Source organism: Carassius gibelio, chromosome B25 (assembly GCF_023724105.1).
Source record: "Carassius gibelio isolate Cgi1373 ecotype wild population from Czech Republic chromosome B25, carGib1.2-hapl.c, whole genome shotgun sequence".
NCBI lineage: Eukaryota > Metazoa > Chordata > Actinopteri > Cypriniformes > Cyprinidae > Carassius > Carassius gibelio.
In genome coordinates this window covers 16,378,303-16,394,709 of record NC_068420.1, presented here as the reverse complement: position 1 = coordinate 16,394,709, position 16,407 = coordinate 16,378,303, and the positions used below count along the sequence as shown (strand labels likewise).

The following is a 16,407-nucleotide window of genomic DNA, read 5'->3' as shown; positions in this document are numbered from 1 at the left end:
GTCTGTCTCTGGCTCAGCGCCAGCGAACGAACACATATCTGAATTTAGCAGCTTATGATATGACGCACAGAACGATTTATTCACGCCAGTGTGATTGTATTAGACGGTTTCATCAGGCGCATGCGCCTGGACCTAAGTTAACTTCCGGTCTGTGTTATATCGGTCTGGCTGCAGTGCCTTCTACAAACGCAGTTAAAGCCAAGGTGATGAGTAAACTGAAGTTGGGCTCAGGTGGTTGTGCTGCGGGATGTGGTTCCCATACATTTATTTATTTTTGGAGACTCGCCACAATTTTAAAACTGATCGACTTTCAAAAAGGCTTCCTTAAATAAACACGAGTAACGTAACATTACGTAACGTACTGCACGTTTAATAATAATAATGATTCCTTACATTTATGTTTAAATATCAAAACGAGGCACAGGTGTTTTTATATCGCTGTATTTCTGAAGGAGGACTTGCATGTTATATGCCTGATAGCAGCTTATGAGTGTACCAGCTCTGCTTCGTTTACAGCTGTTACTGGGGAAACCTCTATTTCTCGCGCTTTATGTCTATGCTTTAAAACATCTCCTGCTGGCAAAGAATGAATTTGCATTTTCATTAAGTCCGCCTGATCCACGCAGCAAACATATTTTGTTTGTTATCAAAAAATAGCTACTCTAGAGGGACTTGGCTGTTGTTCTTGATTCTATTTAAGTCTACCGGAAGTTAAGTTAGGTCCACAAAAGCGCTCATGCGCAGTAAAGTTTGTTTATGTTGTTGCCCGTTGAAACCGATCATCACAATTTCAAATATTAATCGGCTAATTTTTGTCTTTTGGAACCTGCATTCAAAATCCACTTGGCTCAAAAATCTCAGTTATTTGGCATGTTTAAGTGAATTTAATTATTTCTTTTTATTTGTTTTCAGCAGGCTATAATGAGTGCTGTATTTCTCGATAATAACCAATCATAGCAGCTTTGAGGGAGATGCAATGGCGACACCTTCTGGACGATTTCGGTGGCATGACATTAACTCATGTACAGTATGTCCTACACTGAAAACATGCATTGAGTGCAATTAAATCATAAGTAGCCTAAATAATATACACACAGCTCTCTGTTTGCAATTTAACTACACATGTAGCCTACTGTACACAGCAAACTGTAAATGTAAATATAATGACTGCAGAAGTCAAACGTGTTATGTAGTCACCTGCATTAAAATGGTGAATATAAATCTAGAAGGGGTGTGTAGTCATTAAAACAATGTGTCATTCTTTACAAGGTTAGCTATCTCGACAGCATTTTAGGGCGTTTGACCTCAGAAAAGACTGTTTTGACCTGCTCACTAAATTATTGGACACAGTAATGTGTTGCCTAGAAAGACTGTTCACCAGGTTTTGAAAGAAAAAACTTAAATAAATAAATGAATCCTGCCTATGTAGACCGTGAGAGACAATGATGCCCAAAATGTTGTCTAGGCAGGCAGCTCAATAGGTTTTGAGTCACATCCTCATAACGTTTCCAGGTACAGTTTCATGACTCAGATGTGTTGCGTAGGAATGATGGGAAGTGTGTCTTTGACTGTGTACCAACGTGTTTCATCAAACAGAAGTGAGGACTCTCTCTCAACACACAGAGGACACTTCTGAAAAGGAAAAGGTGAGTAGATACATGCAAGCTGTATGATTTCTACATTTAGCCTATTGTTTTTATTCTTTTTGTAAGATTAAAGTACATTTGCAGTTTGACTATTTCAAGTAGACTAAAATGCGCAGTTGCCTTGAGATGACTTGAGATTTAAAAAAAAAACCCTGGTAAAGTTAAGACCTTTATCATTTTATGTACAGAGGTACATATTTATGTATATATGCATGACCACAAATTAATACGTTGTATTAAATAACTCTCTGTTCACATGTCATGTACAGGGCTTATATTTATGTGCTGTCTTTGATGGATATGCTCACTCTTTTTTAAACTATACGAGAGTTCGTGATTATTGTTTTTCTTTTTTTTATATTTAATACATCTCTTTCACATGACAGCTTGTTCATTTGTGCTTGTTTTGCTGTTGGAACATTTTATCCTACGATTCATTTAAATTCAAATTTAAAATTCAAATTTATTCTTCCAGTTGAGGTGGAATCTCACAATTTAGAATTTTGTATCTCAGAATCGCAAAGTATTAACTAATTGTAAGATATACCATAATAGTATATAAAAGAGAAAAAAAGAGTCCTTTGAAATCGATGGGAAATTTAGTTGCGCCAGTTATGTTGCGTAACAGGATATTGCACATTATATTGAACCATGAAGGTGTGTTATTATAAAATAGTCAAACTCACAATGGTGAAATAGAGGCTAAACTCAGAATTGCGATATATATAAACTCCATAGCAGAAAGTGTAAAATGTAACATAAATCTATCGATATCCATTCTTTATTATGCAGTGTGGTCGTTGCAAATATAACTTTTGGCTATAAACTTGTTTACATATTTCCCTTCTCTGGTTTCCTTACAGAATCACACACCATGACAGGCCAGCTACACACACAGCGGCTGCTGTCCAGGCAGTACCGCAGAGTCTTCTCTGTCATTAACTCACAAATTCACACCAGCTCTGGGCTGGCCGCTAAGGACCACTACAAATTTCTGGTGCTCGGTGGTGGGACCGGTGGCATAACTATGGCCGCACGTATGAAAAGAAAGGTCGGCGCGCAAAACGTGGCCATCGTGGAGCCTAGTGAGGTATGCTGCAGCAGAGCCTTTATAGCTGAACTGGCCCTTTAAGAGACCCTTATTGTGCCTGGCTGTTGTTTAGGCATCATGTACGTCACATGCTGGGATTCAGGTTTATTGGACGGATATGTACAGTAACTGTTCAAATGTTTTGGGGTCTCAATGATCATGTGACACTAAAGACTGTGGTAATAACTGCTTAAAAATCAGCTTTGAATCTCAGAAATAAATCACATTTTAAAATATATTACAATAGAAAGCAGTTATTTTAAATTATAATATTACTGTTTTTACGGTACTTTGAATAAATAAATGCAACCTGGGTCAGCATGAGAGACATATTTCAGAAATATGAAAAAAAAGACCCCAAACTTTTGTATTTTTAAGGTATGTTATTTAAAAACCTTTGCATTGTTTCCTCAATGTTCAGCTTTACATCTAATGCACTTTTGACTCCAGGTGCATTACTATCAGCCGATATGGACATTAGTTGGTGCAGGGGCCAAAAGTGTTGCATCTTCTGGACGATCAACAGCGAGTGTGATTCCCTCAGGGGTGACATGGGTCAGGTCCAAAGTGGCAGAATTTGATCCTAGGAACAACGTCGTCCTCACAGACTCTGGGAAAAAGGTATCTAGGTTGATAGTTAGCGATTAACGGCTTATCCTAAGCCAGGTTTAGGCCATAGTTCAATTAGGATATTAAAGTAATTTTTATAAATCTGCCTTAGAAAAAACAAAGGCCCTGATATTATTTAAGGTCAGTCAGTGCAGGTTTCTTTCATATGAAACAGCTCAGACTTACATTTTAGTCTAGAACTAGGCTGAAGCCTTGTCTGTGAAACCCGGGGAATGTGTGTCGTGTCATGTTTTCTGCATTTTCTGCAAAGCTTTAGTGTTGAAAAGAGTAATCCTTTGAAATTGCTGGGAAATTTTGTGGCATCAGTGATGTTGTGTAATATGATATTACACATTATATTGAAGCAAAAAGGTGTGCCAACATAAAATAGTCATAGCTGACTATATAATAGTCATAGCTGAAGGAATATCATGTAGGGATGTTCATTTTCACCGGTTAACTGTTAACCGACTGTTAAGAATTTCGGAGAATTTCTCATTAGACACAAAATCAAATGTAGCCTACTTCACTCGCGTCCCAATATCCACGTAAAACTAAATGTTTTGCATTACATCACAGCGGTACGGTGAAAACACCAATTGTAAACGGTTTGCCATTTATTGTGTACATTCACAATAAAAACAAATCTATTTGTGTAAAATAAGCATAAAAAATTTTTTTTCTCCGCTCGCAGAAGCACTGTGTGATGTGATATAAAGACCATGTGAATCCTCATGTTCTGGTGTTTGCTGCTTTTTGCACATGTAAAATTAATCCCTGGGAAACAAATGTTAATATTTTAACGGGTCACAGACACTTTCTAATTTAAACTTTCTAATTTAATTCAATTCTTATTTAAAATAATCTTTAAACCGAAATTAACATCCCTAACATGTTATAATTATTCAATTGCCACATGATCTGGAAGGCTCACTTTAATCAAACTTAACCAAGCTTTAGTAATTTTTATCATGTAACTGTTAACTTCTTTTCTTCTCTCAGATTTCCTACGATTATCTGATTGTAGCTCTTGGCCTTGAGCTGCATTATGAAAAGGTATGTTATGAATTCATTAATAGACTAATTAATTGACTAAATTGCAAGTTTTTTTCAGTTTCATATGCACAATGTAAAACCTTAACTGTATGTAGTGAATGCTTTGATTGAGAGAAGCATTTTTGGCTCCTGTAGTTGTTTCATTAATACAGCGTGGTGTTATTGCCACATCAGTCCAGAGCAAGTGTCCAATCTTAATGTAATGTTAATTACATTTGTCTATCAGACTTGATAATAACGTTCAAGTTAAAGGGGGGGTGAAATGCTATTTCATGCATACTGAGTAGGGGTGTAACGATACGCGTATTCGTATTGAACCGTTCGGTACGAGGCTTTCGGTTCGGTACGCGGTACGCATTATGTACCGAACGGTTCGTTGGACTAATTAATTAAATTTGGAAAATAAAAAAGGTGTGTGAAATATAATGTTATGCGTTCAACAAGGTAGCCCAATAACCCAAACGACGTAACAGGCAACGCCCCTGACACCCCCGAAGAAAAAAAAAAACACACTTATATGTTTATGTTAGGCTACTCAGTCAGGCGCTCGCTCACTCAGTACGCGCTGAAGGCTCGGTACCACGGAGCCCCGCACGTCACCTGTAGGAGAGAAAAAAAATCAATCCGTGGCGACGGTTTTGCAATCCGTCCCCTCAGTTTATAAACCATCCTCATGAATTAATAAACTGTTCACTCGGTTTAACAAATCGTACCCACGGATTAACAAACCGTGCCCACGAATTCCCAATGCGTGCGCTCAGATTGTGTAAACCGTACCCTCGGTTTTTGAATCCGTACCCACGAATTCATAATCCGTGCGCACGCTTTCGCAATCCGTTCCCTCGGATTTGAAAACTGACACGCATTTTACACTTAACAGTGAAACATGCATCTAACTCCGGCAGGTGGGGTGAGGTGGGTGGAGCTTAGTATAATAAAATCACAAAAATAAGTCTTCATGTTAAGAAAGAATTGTACACAAGCATTTCCAAAACTGTCAAAGGTTATTTAAAAATAAAGCAATTCACAAATTATTTTATGACAAACATTTTTACTGTCTTGTACTCATTTATTTAGCCTACAAATTAAAATTATAAAAAATAACTTTATTTTTATTTGTATCATTATTATATATTATTAAACAGGTTATGCATAAGAATCTTTTATCCAAAATAACTTACAAAAGAGGAAAAAATTACTCCAGAGTCAGTCACAATGCCAGGTTTATTGCACAATAATAATCAAGTGCTATTATAGATTATCAGCAATTGAACAAGATTTTAATGCGCATCTTTCTTATTAAATCTTTGTATTCCACCTCGTACTACACTTGATAGAGAATCACTTAAGGCACTTTGCTGTAAACCTATTCCACATAATAATATTCAATAAAACTGTATGTTAACACGTAGGAGTTTGCTGCATGAATGCGTGAGTACGGTTTACAAATCCGAGGGAACGGATTGCGAAAGCGTGCGCACGGATTATGAATTCGTGAGTACGGATTCAAAAACCGAGGGTACGGTTTACAAAATCTGAGTGCACGGATTGGAAATTCGTGGGCACGATTTGTTAAATCGAGTGAACAGTTTATGAATTCGTGAGTACAGTTTATAAACTGAGGGGACGGATTGCAAAACCGTCGCCACGGATTGATTTTTTTTCTCCTACAGGTGACGTCCTGGGCTCCGTATACGGACATCACCGCAGCGAATAGTGCATTTACGTTATAGCCGCGGATATGAGACCTTACTCTGTAGTGGAAAACGCAGGTTTTAAGAACATGCTTAATGTAATTGAGCCCCATTACAATATTCCTTCACGAGCCCATTTCAGCCAGACCGTAATTCCTGCTTTGTTCCAAAAAACATAAGCCCAAATAGAGAACCAACTGAGTAAAAACACACTCAATATAAAGAGTTATAGAGTTCAATATAAAAAGAGTTACATCTTTGTATTTGTTCATAACTACTACAACAATATTACATTTAATTTGTAAAAAAAATTTATAAGGAGCTATTTTTGTTTTATACAGTATGCTGCTAAGAAAACACCATAGAAGATGGGTAAAGAATAGCTCCATCATTGTTCAATGTAAAAAAAACAAAACAAAAAAAAAACACATACTTTGTTAGTTTTAATAAATAAAACATTTAAATAAAAATCAAGGAAATTTATCTGCCAATTTTTTCTTTTTGCTGTATCTAAAACGTACCGAACCGTACCGAACCGAACCGTGACATCAGTGTATCGAACCGAACCGAACCGTGAATTTTGTGAACCGTTACACCCCTAATACTGAGTTTTTTACACTGTTAAAGAGTTGGATTCCCATGCTAAACATGGACAAAGTTTCAAAAATTAAGTTGTACGTTTGAAGGAGTATTTCTGTTCCAAAAATACTCCTTCCAGTTTGTCACAAGTTTCGGAAAGTTTTTTTCGAGTATGGCTCTGTGTGACGTTAGATGGAGCGGAATTTCCTTATATGGGTCCTGAGGGCACGTCTGCTGGAAGAGCGCGCGCTCACATATAGCAGAGTGATCAGAGCGAGAGCATCGCGAAATGTCACAAAAGGAGTGTGTTTTTGGTTGCCAGGGCAAGACAACCCTGCACAGATTACCAAAAACAGACGGATTTGCGTATCATTTATTTCTTAAGGATGATGCAATCCCAACGAAAAAGGGTCACGATCGTGTGTTGGAACAGCAGGCGGTGAGTAAAACTGCTTAAAATATCTCTGCCTCCTTGTTAGTGCGTCCGCCTCCCATGCCGGAGACCCGGGTTCGAGCCCCGCTCGGAGCGAGTCGTTGCTGCTGCTGCTCTCGTTCAGTTTCAGCCTCTGGATCTGATTCTGGGTCGTAAATAAACGGCTGAATCTGACTGTTAGCCATGGTTGGTTTTGTCCTCACGGTAATGTCACAGCTTCCAAACGCTCTCAACGCAAAAGCTTACTGGCGCTAGTGATTCTTTAGCTCCGCCCACACGTCACGCCTCCAGCCGGTCGTGTTTTTCCGGGAAAAATCGGTATAGACTATCTTTCTCTTATGAATATAATAAAACTAAAGTCTTTTTGGAGTTATGAAGGATGCAGTACTAGCTATTCTATAGGTACTCAAGATTAACAGGATATTGAGTGAAAACGAGCATTTCACCCCCCCTTTAAATAACATTTAAAACTTTGTTCTATGTTTGGAGTGACATGTATATGTCACGGTGTGGTGCAAGAGTAAACGCACAAAGAAGACAGATAGACAGTCACAATTAACAATTCACATAGGATCATCCATAACAAGCAGGCAGCAAACACACGTATAGATCGACAAGAATGGACAAAGAAACACTGAACAGAATGCAACTTATATGGGGAACGTAAATGAGGATAATGAGTAGACACACCTGAACATAATGACACAATCACCAGGAGAAAGAAACTAGGTCACACAGTCCATAACTGTGACATTTTACCCATCTCCTGGAAGGCGCGACTTCGCGCCGTGGAGAAAAAGAGGTCAGATGGAGAAGGACAAAGGAATGGAAGTGGGATGGAAAAGGGTTGGCATGAAGGCAGGCAGACACATCCGGGAGAAAGTTCAGGAGGTGGCCTGATGATCTGGAGAAGAACAAATAACAGACGTAGGGAGGAGCCATGGTGGAGGACTTAACAATTTCTTGTGTGATGTTTGATGAGATTTTCATTTCAAAATTGTCAATCTAATTGATTTAATTCTGCTGATTACAGATCAAGGGCCTGCCTGAAGGGTTTGACCATCCCAAAATCGGTTCAAACTACTCTGTGAAAACAGTGGAAAAGACTTGGATTGCCTTGAAGAACTTTAAGGAGGGCAATGCTTTGTTCACTTTCCCAAACACTCCCGTCAAATGTGGAGGAGCGCCTCAGAAAATCATGTACCTTTCTGATGCCTTCCTGAGAAAGGTTCATTCTTAATCATTGAAATCCCCCAAAATTTGTTACAATCACGATTTTATGTATAAATATACTGTACTGTATGTATGTACAGTACATAAATAATCAGCTTTTATTTATAGAATCCCGTTACTATATTTCTGGATATGTATGGTAGTAATAACATGATTCTTGGACAAATATCATGATAAAACCATGTTTTGGCCATATATCATGGTAAAACAATATATTTTGGACATATGCATAACATAGTAATACAATATTTTGTGGACAGAAATCAAGCTAACACCATGTATTTTTTACATATGCGTACCATACTAAATACTAATAATACATTTTGTGGACAGAAATCAAGGTAATAACCAGAAACAAAGGTTATAATGTTTTTGGGGGGCATTTGTCATGGTAACACCATGTATTTTGGACGTGTACTTTGGTAATACCATATTTTGAACTTAAAAGAGTAATGCCATGTTTTTGGCCATATATCATGGTAAAACTATATATTTTGGACATGTACCATGGTAATATAATATTTTGTGGACATAAATAAATGTAATACCATGTTTTGGTCATATATCATGGTAACACCAATGTATTTTGGACAAGTATAATGGCAATACCATGTTGTGTTGAACAAGGGTAATTCCATGTAAATCAAAATTAGAAAGAGCTTTATTGCCAAGTATGCTTGCACATACAAGGAATTTGTTTTAGTGACATAAGCTAAGCTTCCAGTACACTGAAACAAAAACTAAAAAAATGCATTGCAAATAAATTAATTGTATGAACAGTTGTGCTACAGATGATAATGGAATAGAAAAGGGTTAGATGCAGAGGTGTACTAGGATGGAGAGCTAACAAATAAATATATGGATATACATTTAACTGTTTGTGAGGTAGATTGCCTAGGTGAAGAAACTGTTCTTGTGCCTGACTGTCCTGGTATTTACAGCTCTGAAGGGTGCTATTGAAGTTATTGAAGGGTGGGCAGGGGAGCACCAATAATCCTTTCAGCAGTCAGACTGTTCTCTGTAGTCTTCTGATGTCTGATTTTGTAGCTGAACCAAACCAGACAGTTATTGAAATGCACAGGACAGACTCAATGACGGCTGAGTAGAACTGTTTCAGCAGCTCCTGTGGCAGGTTAAACTTCCTCAGCTGGCGAAGGAAATACAACCTTTGCTGGGCCTTTTTAACAATGGAGTCAATGTGATTGTCCCACTTCAGGTCCTGAGAGATTGTAGTTCCCAGGAATCTGAATGACTCAACTGCAGTCACAGTGCTGTTCATGATGGTGAGTGGGGGGATAGCAATGAGGTTTCTCCTGAATTTCCACGATCATCTCCACAGTTTTGAGTGTGTTGAGCTCCAGGTTGTTAAGACTGCAACGGACAGCCAGCTGCTCAACCTCTTGACTGTAAGCAAACTCATCACCGTCCTGGATGAGACCGATGATGTAGAGACTGTAGTGTCAACTGAAAACTTCAGGAGCTTGACAGAGGGGTCTTTAGAGGTGCAGTCATTGGTGTACAGGGAGAAGAGCAGAGGGAAGAGAACACATCCCTGAGGGGCGCCAGTGTTGGTGGAGCAGCTGTTTGATGTGAATTTCCCCAGTCTCACTAACTGTTGCCTATCTGTCAGAAAGCTGGTGATCCACTGACAGATAGAGCTAGGAACAGAGAGCTGGGTCAGTTTGGTCTGGAGGGCGGTTTGGATGATGGTGTTGAAAGCCGAACTAAAGTCCACAAACAGGATCCTCACCTAAGTTCCTGTTTTGTCCAGATGTTGCAAGATGAAGTGCAATCCCATGTTGATTGCATCATCCATGGACCTGTTTGCTTGGTAAGCAAACTGCAGGGGGTCCAGTAAGGGTCCATTGATGTCCTTGAGATAAGCAAGAACCATTTTTCAAAACGACTTCATGATGACAGACATTAGAGCCACAGGCCTGTCGTCGTTAAGTCCTGTTATCTTGGGTTTCTTTAGAGTGGGGATGATGGTGGAGCATTTGAAGAAGGAAGGCACTTCACACAACTCCAGAAATCTGTTGAAGATCTGTAAAAAGATGGCGGCCAGCTGGTCAGCACAGGTTTTCAGACAGGCTGGTGTAACGCCATCTGGGCCTGGTGCTTCTCTTCTTTTATTCTTCATGAAGACTTGGCGCACATCTCCTTCATTGATTTGAAGTGCAGGAGGAGTGGAGAGGGGGATTGCAGAAGGTGTTAACCGTTGTGTAGGGAGATGGTCAAAATGGGTGTTCCAAATCTACAGTAAAACTCATTCAGGTATTAAGCAAGTGATGATTGATTTGCCTCAGTGCAGGGGGATGATGTCTTGTAGTTTGTGATGGCTGTCAGCCCTTTCCACACTGAAATTGAGTTGTTGGAAGTGAACTGGTCTTCCAACTTTTTAGCGTAGGTCCTTTTAGCCACTCTAACCTCTTTGTTCAGTGTGTTCCTGGCCTAATTGTGCAATACTCTGTCCCCATTTCTGTAGGCATCCTCTTTGGCCTGACGAAGATGTCTGAGTTTTGCTGGAAACCATGGCTTATCATTGTTGATGGTTAAATAAGTCCTGGTAGGAATGCATATATCCTCACAGAAACTAATATAGGATGTTACGGTCTCTGTGAGTTCATCCAAATCAGTGGTAGCAGCTTCAAAAACACTCCAATCAGTGAGTTCAAAACAAGCTTGTAAATCCTGCTCTGTTTCGTTGGTCCATCTTTTTATTGTCTTTACTACAGGTTTAGCATATTTAAGTTTCTGCCTGTAGGTCTGTATAAGATGAACCAGGCAGTGGTCAGATAGCCCCAAAGCTGCTCGTGGAACAGAGTGATATGCATCCTTTATTGAGGTGTAACAGTGATCCAATATATTACTGTCTCTGGTGGGACATGTAACATGCTGTCTGTATTTTGGCAGTTCACGGGAGAGAATGGCTTTATTAAAGTCCCCAAGAATGATTAAAACAGAGTCCGGGTGTTGTTGTCCTGTGTCTGTGATCGGATCATTGAGTTTCTGTAAAGCCAGGCTCATGTGCGCTTGCGGAGGAATGAAACTCCCGTGTTGAACAGAACGGCTTACAGTTAACAAAGAGCACTTCTAGATCTGAACAGCACATCTTCTTTAACACAGTTACATCTGTACACCACCGTTCATTGATGTAAAAGCATGTCCCACCACTACGCGATTTCCCTGTTGATTCTGCATTGCGATCTGGATGGAGTCATGAATGGCATCAGAGCAGCTGAGTGTGAGAAATTGGGCATATATCATGGAAAAAACATGTTTTTGTTAGTATAACATGGTAAGACCATGACATTACTCAAAGTATCTTAGAGTGCCATGTAAATAACAGGGTGAATATGGTATTCATTCATACCAAAATATTAACATGGTATTGCCACAGTTCATTTACAACTCAATAATATTAAAAGAAATGACAATATTTTTTAAACAATGTTCTTTTTTTAGACAGGAAAAAGGTCCAAAGCCAACATTATTTATAACACCCCCTTACCAAAGCTGTTTGGGGTCAAGAAATACGCTGATGCCTTGTGGGAGATTGTGAAGAAGCGGGACATTAACATAAACCTCAGGCACAATCTCATCGAGGTCAGGGCCGACAAACAGGAAGCCATTTTTGAGAATCTGGACAAACCTGGAGAGACAAAGGTTTACAAGGTAGCTGTTGTTAAATTACACAAAAAATATCTTTAGTTCTGTTAAGCAGTAGTTTAAGTGTCTCACGGACCCTTCATGTTGGTCATAGTATGAGATGATCCACGTCACCCCTCCGATGGGACCTCCTGCAGTGCTGAAGGGCTCCTCGCTGGACGATGCGACCGGCTGGCTGGACGTAGACAAGAACACTCTTCAGCATAAGACTTACGCCAATGTATTTGGTATCGGAGACTGCACCAATCTACCCACGTCCAAAACAGCAGCAGCAGTAGGTAAAACACCTAAAAAAACACATCTTTCTATGTTTTTTTTTTCTGGGATAGGGAGAACGAGATATTAGTCCCTGCTCATCAAACCTTTTCTCACTACTCATCAGACAGTTCTAGAACCTGCTTCAGTCGTCTTTTTTCACCATACAACAGTGGTTAATTCCCCATTCATTGAGGTGATTTTCATGGTGAGAGAGCTGTTAGTGCTTGATTTATTGAAATGAGAATAATCTGTGAATATAATCTTCTACAGCTGCGCAGTCTGCAGTACTCGACCGAACTGTCAGCCAAATTCTGAGGAAAAAGACACCGGATAAGATGGTAAGTATGTTAAAGGATAAACATTAATGTGGTTTACAAACTGTTTGCTCCTCCAACCTTATTTCGTGTGTTGCCTGACTGTTGTTGCAAATCAGCTTAAAGGGTGAATATGAATAATTAATCATAACTAGTTATAATTAATCATAGATATTTAGAAGATCTGCTGAAAGTATTTACTTAAAATCTCAGTGTAATTTATAAGAATGTTAATTTCCTGGTTAAGGAAAATAACTTTCTTATTGTACAATACTACTCAGAGCATGTAGCAAAAATCTGCATGATTAGGGACTCCAGATATAAGCAAACAATGAACATCCTCAAGTGCGATACAAGTAAGACTTTATTAACTACATAAACACTTAAACTAGTCTAACATACACATATACAAATACACGCATACAGTGGGCATAGGAAAAAGGGTTAAAGCTTAAGCAGTGAAGAGAACAGAAATAAAACATGGAGCTATCATACAATTTGATATTCAGCAGATCTACAGCCTGGAGGAAACATCAGTTTCTTAGTTCAAACACACCTTTGCAAAGGATGCAAATGATACTTAATGTATCAATTAATATGTCAAAATTTGATACATGCACGTCTCGCCTTTCTGAAAGAGAGTCCTGATGCACTCTCGATGGGAAAGAACCATCAAAGTCTGAGGATCTTTGATGAATAGAAAGTCAAGGCTGAAGGCTTGGGATGAATTTATGGTGTCTTTAGAAGCGCTGTTGCTCATATCCTCACTCCTCAGAATCTAATGGACCCACAGACTGCCTGAGCTATGTGTTGGGGCCCACTGGGGCATGCCCGCACCAGTACAGGCTCTCCACATGGACACAGAAGACTTAGCAGAAGAAGAAGTACATGGGGGATTGGCTTGTCCAATGAGAAAGGCTGAAATTCCAAGCGGGAGGTTGGAAATATGGGAGTGTTTTACAACCCTTTGTGTGAGGACATGGTAATTTGCATATGGAACTCTACTGAGGGTCCATAGACCTTTTGGTTAGATGAGGGGGTGTTACTTGTTAAATATAACAAATAGTTGTGCGTCTCATTGGTCGAAATGCTACACTGTGCCCCCACCAGGGTGGTTGTAGTGTTAACAAAACAATTTCTGTGTTTTAATATGAAATAAGCCAGTGATATATTTTAGTCAATAATTAGTCAAGCTGGAGACTGCAAAACCAAATATGGCTGGCTTTCAGGTTCATTTGTTTCACTGTAAGGGGAAAATTAAGTTCAGTGCCTTCTGGGATAGTTGTTCCACACAGGGTACTCAGCGTGTTGTATACTGAACAGTTTTGCATATTTGGTACTGTGGGTCATGGTTGTCCTACACATACTGAAAATATTATTAAAACATTATGCATGCCTATAACAGAAACATTGCAGCATGGTGGCATACTGTTCCAAAAATAGCTGTTTTCCTTATATAACTACACAAAAAAGTAGCAAGTACATTCAAATGTTAGGGCTATGTTTTCCTGAAGCTCAACTGCGGCCGCAGTTAAATGCACTTGCATTTTCAAATACTTTTATATACTAAATTGATGTACACACAGTCAGTTATGTTTCAGAGCAGGACAAAACATCTGATATCGAAATAGATCTGTGCATTAGTGTGAATGCAGCCTGTTAAAGCTGCCACTGTCTATGATCTCATCAGTAATTATCAAACGGCAATAATGCTGAGGAAACTATAGCCTTCGGAGACTTAAAGAAGACTTATTTTAAATAATAATTAGTTTTAAAAATTAGCCTACTGTGCTTATATAATAATAATAATAAAATAATAATAAAGTAAATTTTGCACAAAACAAATTTGATATGAATTTAAATGAAAATGTATCCACGTGCTGCAATATTGAAAACTGAAATATTGAAAAGAATGTGACGCATCGTGATATTGAGTTGATAATGACAATCGTAATTGAATTGTGAAACCAGTGAAGATTCACACCCCTATTTTTAAGATGGAAGTACTGACATACGGAGATTCCAACTATAAACAAAAAGCATATAAATGCAATTTTATTTAAGATGTAAAATTTTAAGGATGTATTTGCGCAGCAGAAGAATTAACTGGGGGAAAAATGTAGATCAATAATTGTTTTGGAATCAGATCGTGACTCCCAGAATAGGAATCAGATCAGGTTGTAAAGTGCCTGAAGATTCCCACCCCTAATAGATGTACAGGATGCATGACAACATTATAATGCATCGATGCATCGTTAATTGTAATCGAATCGAGTCCCACCCCTATCAAATGTATGTAAATAATACATACATTAATTCATTCATTAAATTACAGCTATACTAATAAATATTTAAAATGTCATTTTTCAAAATAAGCAAGATAGTTACACATTGAATAATAATCTCTAATATTAAATAGTAATTGTGTATGTTGCAGTATGATGGATACAGCTCCTGCCCACTGGTTACCAGCTACAACACAGCGATCCTGGCAGAATTTGATTATGACGGACAGCCGCTGGAGACCTTCCCTGTGGACCAGAGCAAAGAGAGCAGGGTTATGTACCACATGAAAGCTGATTTCATGCCTATTTTGTATTGGCATGGACTTCTCAAGTGAGTCCCGATCGTGTACTGATCATAACTTTCTGATTAAAAGCCTAATATTCATTTTTTGTCTTCCTATTTTGTTTTTCTTCCTCAAATTAAGGGGATTTTGGGGAGGCCCAGGACCATTACGGACCATCATGCATTTGGGAATGAAGTAGAACAAACTTTTATTTGGAAACAAAGCAAAAATTTATCCTTTTTCATTATTAACAAGTTTCTCTTAGACGATGCTTGATATAAGTGGCTATCCAGAGATGTCTGCTTTTAAATATAGTTTGCTAGTTATGTATAAATTCCCATTACAATGCTATATAATATTTTTGGCTGTGGCATAATCCATGTCTTTGCGATTAAAAAACATTCTATTTCTTTTTTTTTTTGTAATTTTTTATTTTCAATTTTCAAGGGGAAATACAGAAAGCAAACCTTCAATATATTCCTAAATCAAAGACACTTGAAAGTTTATGCAATTACATATAAATCAAAACAGTATTAATAATAATGAAAAATAAACATATACCTATACTGTACATCCATACTCATATACACATAAAAACAATTATCAATATAGTGTATCTTCTCTCAGGCCTGGAAAGAAGTTTTTACAAGTGTCACCAGTGCTTTGTTTCCTCCTCTTAACAATAACTATATACAATAAAACATGGGGAGCTATTACTTACAGAAGATTCCAAAAATTGCCATATTCCAATATTGAAAAAAAAAAAAAAAATTGAACCTTTCAAAAGAGGTCTGGGCGTACTGGTTTAATGTAGTCAATCCATTTACTCCATATTTGTAGGAAGTCTTCCCTTAATGCTCTTAAGGAGAAAGATAATTTTTCCATCACATGTATATTATGTGTTATATCAATCCACTCCTTCACCGTGGGTGACTCTGGTTTTAACCATTTTCTGGTAATTACTTTTTTACTAGCTGCTAAGAGAATTAACAATAACTTCTTATCATTTCTGTTCCACCTCTCTGGGGGGATATTACCCAAGTATAAAAATTCACAGGTATAGTCAATCTCTACCCCAAAGACAGCCGTCAGAGCTCCTTTAATCTCATGCCAGTATTGATTCAATTTCTGACACCCCCAAAAAATGTGATAATGGTTCGCTTCCATTTCCCCACATGATCTCCAGCAGCTAGTACCCTTCCCTTGATGTTTTTTCTGTGATGGTGTAGTGAAAAACCTGATAACGTTTTTCCAACA

General features: G+C 38.3%; 1 protein-coding gene across 2 annotated transcripts; it reads left to right on the top strand.

Moving 5' to 3' along the window:
* Positions 1 to 1,514: 1,514 nt before the first annotated feature.
* On the top strand, positions 1,515 to 15,561 carry LOC128014550 (sulfide:quinone oxidoreductase, mitochondrial-like). Of its 2 annotated transcripts, XM_052598195.1 has the most exons (10): positions 1,515 to 1,646; positions 2,510 to 2,736; positions 3,187 to 3,357; positions 4,348 to 4,401; positions 8,141 to 8,335; positions 11,806 to 12,015; positions 12,104 to 12,287; positions 12,538 to 12,605; positions 15,019 to 15,197; positions 15,292 to 15,561. In XM_052598195.1, the coding sequence occupies exons 2-10, from the start codon at positions 2,521 to 2,523 to the stop codon at positions 15,347 to 15,349; spliced, it is 1,335 nt and encodes a 444-aa protein (XP_052454155.1). In that variant the 5' UTR covers positions 1,515 to 1,646; positions 2,510 to 2,520; the 3' UTR covers positions 15,350 to 15,561. The 2 variants fall into 2 exon arrangements, with proteins under 2 accessions (XP_052454155.1, XP_052454156.1); XM_052598196.1 differs by lacking the exon at positions 8,141 to 8,335.
* Positions 15,562 to 16,407: the final 846 nt, after the last annotated feature.